General features: G+C 41.7%; 1 protein-coding gene across 1 annotated transcript in view; it reads right to left on the bottom strand.

The window, feature by feature from the left end:
• The window catches only part of PATJ (PATJ, crumbs cell polarity complex component), a 379,729-nt gene that overhangs the window by 339,689 nt on the left and 33,065 nt on the right, over nucleotides 1–6,975 (bottom strand). Inside the window, exons 6-7 of the mRNA XM_023515102.1 lie at nucleotides 3,737–3,932; nucleotides 1,937–2,065 (exon numbers count right to left, since the gene is read on the bottom strand). Coding sequence (XP_023370870.1) covers nucleotides 1,937–2,065; nucleotides 3,737–3,932 — 325 coding nt within the window. The remainder of the gene's footprint in view (nucleotides 1–1,936; nucleotides 2,066–3,736; nucleotides 3,933–6,975) is intronic.

Genomic DNA, 6,975 nt, shown 5'->3' with positions numbered 1-6,975 from the left:
TTTTTTTTTGGTTGCAGCTGTCATTGTTGTTTGGCGGGCCCAGGCTGGGGATTCGAACTCGCTACCTTAGGTGTATTTGGCTGGTGCCTTAGTTGCTTGAGCCACAGGCGCCGAGCCGCGCAAATTTTTTTTAAGACGACAGTCATACTCTAGTATAGAGGAGTGCTACATGATATTCCCGTTTTGACAACATTAAAAAGACATGCTAACAGGTCAAACTTTACTGAAGTTAGCCATTTTTTTCACTGCATCATGATAAACTTTCAGTGAAACTGGCATTTAATGTCGCAAACACAGGGCAGAAAAGAAAGCTGTGACTCCGCCTGTCTGTGCCGCTGCCTCATCTCGCACGAAGGCGCCCACAGTGTTAGTCAGTCTGCACTGCTTTGCACCATCAGCAAATGTCAACAGGGTGAAAGGGACAGTAACATCCCAGTACTATTATAAAAGTTCAGATCTCACGGACTCCCAGCAAGACGCCCTCCCCGCAGGTCTCAGGGACTTCCAGAGGCCCACAAGCCAAACTCTGAAAACCACTGCTCTAAATCGATCCCACTTGGAGGAAGGCACAGCAGCTGTTCTACAATTCCTGCCTGTGGATCATCTTGAGCAGACGTGAGGAGCTAAGGGACGTGCCTCAAAGCAGCATTTGCACAGCAAGTTCATTTCTTACTTACTACGTCTTATACATTTGTTTTTGAGACACTCTCACTTTGTCGCCCCCGGTAGAGTGCGGTACCATCATAGCTCACAGCAACCTCAGACTCTTGGGTTCAAGCGATTCTCTTGCCTCAGCCTCCCGAGTAGCTGGGACTATACTTATTAGACGGGATAAATGTATATGTAACTGGACAATAATCAGTGAAATTTTACATATTATTCTGATTATAAGAATAAATAAAATTATTTCTGAACTATTGTGGACATTCTATATACATAATTTGGCCTTATTAGTGACTTTATAATCAAATTTCTAAACTGATTTCGAAAAACTAAATGTAGGCTGGGCATGGGGGCTCACGCCTGTAATCTCAGCACTCTGGGAAGCCGAGGAGGGTAGATTGCTGAGCTTACAGGTTCGAGATCAGCTTGAGCAAGAATGAGACCCTGTCTCTAAAAATAGCCAGGCGTGGTGGGGGGCACCTGTAGTCCCAGCTACTTGGGAGGCTGAGACAAGAGAATTACCTGAGCCCAAGAGTTTGAGGTTGCTGTGAGCTGTGACACCTCAGCACTCTACCAAGGGTGACCAAGTGAGACTCTGTCTCAAAAAAATAAATAAATAAAAATGAAAACTAAAAGTAGTGCTTAACATTTCTGCTATGCAAAACTAACCAGAAATAGTTGCTTAGTTTTTACATCACCCACTTCCAGTTTAACATTGCTAAGTAATAATTAGGTAGTCATTTAATTGATAACCTATAAATTTTAATTCAAGTGAAACTCACCATGTATCGTATTGAGACAAATGTTTATAATCATTGTACCTTCTGATTTTAACATTTAGGCCACGGAAAGATACTCTGGAGGAGAGTAACACAGATGCTCAAATGCAATACTCATTAACAAAGTGTTATAATAAGAAATACTGTCCTCTGATGGAATCAAGAAGCCTGTCAATCATGGGCAAAAAAAGCCCAACAACAACAACAAAACCCCAAAAGACGATAACTCAGGAACTGTTTAAAACGGAGCACAGTGTATCTTAACACTCATGGAATAAAGCATTTTTAAGCTATTGAGTCAAATATTCTAGTACTTACAATATAAAATAACATTTTGAACCATACAATTTAAATCTTATAAAACCAAAATGGAGCTGCGCCTGTGGCTCAAGGAGTAGGGTGCCGGCCCCATATACCAGAGGTGGCAGGTTCAAATCTGACCCTGGCCAAAAACTTTAAAAAAAAAAAAATGGTAACAATGAAGGTCAACTTACTCGATCTGCTAATCCTCCAGGAACAATTGTCCTCACAACCACACCACATGATTTTCCTCCAACTATTCCGAAACCCAGTCCTGAGCCATCGTTAATGAGCTCAACGTCCTCAATGTGGCCCCAACGAACCTATAAATGAATGGCAAGTAAGAGCCACAGTGTCAGTAAAACCCACAGATTCTTAGTTTCCCAGTACGGTAATTACTAAAGTAACAAACATGCAACAAACAGAAGGTTCATACCGTCAATCAAGGCAATCTTACTGAGATTTCTTTTTTCCATTTTTTAGTTATAGTCATCCAAGCGAGTGTGAACTGGCATTTTACCATGGTTTTGTTCAACATTTTCTTGATGGGTAATTATGTTGACTATTTTTTCATGTGAATATCGGTCATTTGTATGTCTTCTTTGTAGAAATATCTATTTGAATCCCTTGTCATTTTAAAGGACGTTGACATTTCAAAGTTGGTTATTTGTCTTTTTGTCATTGGGTTGCAAGCGTCCTTTACATGTTTTGGATACTAACCCCCATCAGATGTAGGCTTTGCAAATATTTTCTCTAATTCTGTGTGTTATCGTGATTACTAATTTCTTGTTTTTTATTTTCCATTTGATCATTTATTAAATCATAAACACACAGATCATGTACACATTAATGCATTTATGGGGTACAAGGTGCTGATTTCATATAGAATTAGGAACGCTTATATCACACTGGTTAATCTATACCTCACCTCGTTTATTTAGATTAAGATACCAGGCGTTTCTCTCTACCTACTGAGAGATAATCAGAGGGTCACTACCCTTAATGACCTCGTAATCCAGCAGACAAAGAAAGTACAACACCAATAATTAAAACACAAGGCCAAACAGCGGATCAGATGGCATCACAGTTCAAAGGGAAAGAAACATTTCCCCTTCCCCATCTCTGCCCGATTTCCAGCAGCCTCACCTGCTCGTGGTAGGGATCAGCAGCTCTGTGAAGCTGCCTGGTATGATGTAGCTAGGACGTGGAAGGAATGAACTTGAACCCATGGAAGCCTGGCTCCAAAGCCCTTGCTCTCTAATGCTAAAACAGTGTCCTACTTTGTTCACTGTGTTTATTATATAAATGGTGCTGTATAAATATTGCTGATTACAACAGAGAAAATGCCCATACATTAATTTGTGTTGTGACCTTGTACCGTTCCCAGACAGTGTATTTTTTTCTTTTGTCCCAATTAATAAAAATTAAATAAATCGGTTAGCACTTAGTGTTAATGGAAAATAAGATTTATTAGCTTGCAGTCTGAAGATGCCAGCCAAAATTTGTAAAATGTTCCAAAGCACGTCTACGGATTCCCAAAAGAGACATACACTTTTATTCTTTAAAACTGTTGAGGACACATCCTTACATGAAAACCGCTATAATTTTATAGCATTGATAATCTACTCATAAACTCCCATTATAATTTACAAAAATGTTTTTGAAATAAATAACCAACTTTTACTTAATATATTCAACAGTAAGTCTCCAATAAAAACTCTCAATTAATTTACTGGCTATATCACCGAGGAACATATGACTCTTCATTACCAAATAAATTACACCTACTATTTCCATTTGAACTTTATATTAAATGATTATCTTAAACATGGAGACTCACAGAACACTGAAAATACCAGGACAAAAAAAAGAAAATCTCCATGAAACATCTGGTTCACATACGCTAATGCAGCATTTGGAGACATGACCATCTTTCTGGAACTATGATCAGTACAGTGATTCGAATTAAGTGTTTTTCCAAATTGGCAACTCACTGTTTCAGGAAGGGTGGTCTCTGACGGGCTGGCAGAAGAACTGCTTCTTGCGTGCACTGGTTCCCTGGCCACAACCAGCCCTAAGGAGCCGGTGCTCTGCTGTAAGAGGGCAATTGCTTGCTGGTGGGAAGCGTTCCGATCCAGAGGCGTGTGATTAATGGCCAGGATCTGGTCATTCTCCTTCAATCTCTGATCCCTTTATCATACAAGAAAAGAAAGTTTTCTTTCTAGTGATCCAACAGCCTGGTTTCTAAACGTCTGTTATGAGTTAAGCAATCTATTGTTTCTGACGCTACTTGACTTGGTGCATTTACTCAAGTAATTGCTTAATTATGTAATGTTCTCTTTGGAGAAGTTTTCATCAGAGCATTTATTAACTAATTAACCAATTAGTAGTAGGGCGTCTCTAAACATAGACATACATTTTAAAAGCCACTTGGCTAGAAAATCACACAATTTATAGGGTCTCACTGCCGAGGTTCTGCAAGGACGGATGCTACCACCACTACTGCACGAGCCCGGTACCCCTGAACCCCTGAAGCCCTCCCCAGCTGACTTTCGCCCGAGCTGCCCTGGGTAGCCAGATCCTCAGCTCTGCCAGGAGCCTCCTCTCTCAGAGTCACATCTCCACCGCCCTTCACCTTCCCGACACTGTCAACAGAGCTCAAACTTTCCTTCTTCAAATTCTATAAAGATTACTTCCAAATTACGTATCTGAATCCTTTTTTCTCTCCCAATCTCCCAACTGATAACCAAGGTGAAGGACTATTTTTAAAAGAACCTGGCAACATCTCTAAAGAAAACTAAGCACTCCTGCAGTCAGCTTTTACTGAATACTTTCGAGCGGGTGCTGTGTTAAGTGCTAATCGCATTTAATCCTCACAATTGCCTTTCCAAGCACTTAGCTAAATTTTACACATTAAGAAACTGAAGCCAGGCAAGCCTTGCACCCTATCTCAAAGCCAGACTCTGAAGCAGTCTTTAGATTCTTATGTTAAAGGAATCCTAAGGATTTACCCTGTCCTGGTTTTGTGCATTTGACTTTGTCTCCCAGACACCAGCGACCCTGCTCCCCAGTTTAACACCACAGTCCTTCCTCACCCTTCCCTCTCTGTATCCCCCCATTCCTTCCATTTCCAATGTCACCCTCCCATCTGAATCCTTCTCTAATACCTAAAATCTAATTTGCAAAATTCCACAATATTTATTTTTCTCTGCTCTCTTCATGCTTTTATTTTCCAACTCAAAAATGTGTAACGAAGGCCCAAGCGCAGCAGTGGCTCACACCTGTAATCCTAGCGCTCTGGGAGGCAGAGGCATGTAGATTCCTTAAGCTCTGGAGTTTGAGACCGGCCTGAGTGAGAGTGAGATATCGCTCTAAAAATAGAAAAAATTAGCCAGGTGTTGTGGCGGGCACCTGCAGTCCCAGCTACTCAGGAGGCTGAGAAGTTGCTGTGAGCTAGGCTGACGCCACTGCACTCTAGGCCTGGGTGACAGTGAGATACTGTCTCAATAAAAAAGCGTATGATTTTTTAATATTCTTTACCAATAAAGAGAGAACCAAAGGAAAGAAAACAAACTCCTAGCACAGCACGATGGCTCCTGCCTATAATCCTAGCACTCAGGAGGGCCAAGGGATGATTATTTGAGCTTAGTAGTTCAAGACCAGCCTGAGTAAGAGCGAGACCACATCTCTACAAAAAAAATAGAAAAATTAGGCATGGTGGTAGGCTCCTGTAGTCCCAGTTACTCAGGAGGCTGAGGCAGAAGGATCACTTGAGCCCAGGAATTTGAGGTTGCAGTGAGCTATGATGACACAGTGAACTCTACCCCAGGTAAACTAGCATTACCCTGGGTCATGATTGTTCATAAAAGAACAATTTGTAACATGTAAAATACAAGAAGAGGGACAGTGTCTGCGGCTGAGTGAGTAGGGTGCCAGCCCCATATACCAAGGGTGGCAGGTTCGAACCTGGCCCCAGCCAAACTGCAACAACAACAAAAAGAACAGCTGGGCATGGTGGACACCTGTAGTCCCAGCTGCTCAGGAGGCTGAGGAAAGAGAATTGCCTAACCCTAAGAGCTGGAGGTTGCTGTGAGCTGTGATGCCACAGTCCTCTACCAAGGGTGACAAAGTGAGATTCTGTCTCTAAAAAAATTATTAAAAATAAAATAAAATACAAGAGGAGATTTATTTCAGAACAGAGAATAATCCTTTTTGTGAGTAAAATTTTGAATTACGGAAAGTCCATTACACTGCCTTGATTTTTTTCAGTTAATAGCAGATTAGAAAAACTTTGTCATGGACCAAAATATTGTAATTCCAAGGCGAGGCCACTTAAACTTGGTTGGCATTCAGAGGCTTCCAAGTTTGGTCCCATAGTACTTTTCCAACTTGGATTCCACCTTACATAAATCCCTTGTCCAATTACTCTGATCTACTCCCTTTCACTCAAACGTGCACAGCACTTTCTGCTCTTATACAAATTACGTCCTCAATCCCTAATGGCTTTCTACTCTGCTCAGCCAAATTCAATCCCCCTTTCACCACCCAGCTGAGAATCTCACCCTCTTTCCACACTTTCCTTATTTCTACCATGCTCTGAACCACTCTTTCTCACTCACTAAATACTCATTTATACTAAGTATGTTGTCCCCTGAGTTTTCTGAGGACAGAGACTCAAATGCTTTAGATTATTCCTGGGAACTACCAAAGTGACTACTTCAATTTTTGATGCCAACAGTGTGGGTAGCTCTCAGAGTAGATCATGGAGCATTAAAAATGCTGCTTAAAAATCCTTTTGCTAATATTAGGAATGGCACAGGCTATATTAAGACATAAGAATAGCCAGGCATGGTGGTGCACACCTGTAGTCCCAGCTACTCGGGAGGCTGAGGCAAGAGGATTGCTTAAGCCAAGGTTGCTGTGAGCTACAAAAAAAACAAAACCACACACACAAAAAAAAAACAGAAAAAACAAGATAATAACTTAAAAATTGGCTCGACCCCTATAGCGCAACCGGCTAAGGCACCAGCCACGTACACCTAAGGTGGCGGGTTCGAATTCCCAGCCCGGACCCGCCAAACAACGATGGCTGCAACCAAAAAAAAAAAAATAGCCAGGCGTTGTGACGGGTGCCTGTAGTCCCAGCTACTTGGGAGGCAGAGGCAAGAGACTCGCTTGAGCCCAGGAGTTGGAGGTTGCTGTGAGCTGTGATGCCACGGCACTCTACCCAGGG

The sequence above is a fragment of the Otolemur garnettii genome, unplaced genomic scaffold, assembly GCF_000181295.1.
Source record: "Otolemur garnettii isolate 467f Iridium unplaced genomic scaffold, OtoGar3 scaffold00066, whole genome shotgun sequence".
Taxonomy (NCBI): domain Eukaryota; kingdom Metazoa; phylum Chordata; class Mammalia; order Primates; family Galagidae; genus Otolemur; species Otolemur garnettii.
This window is presented reverse-complemented; position numbering and strand designations above follow the sequence as displayed.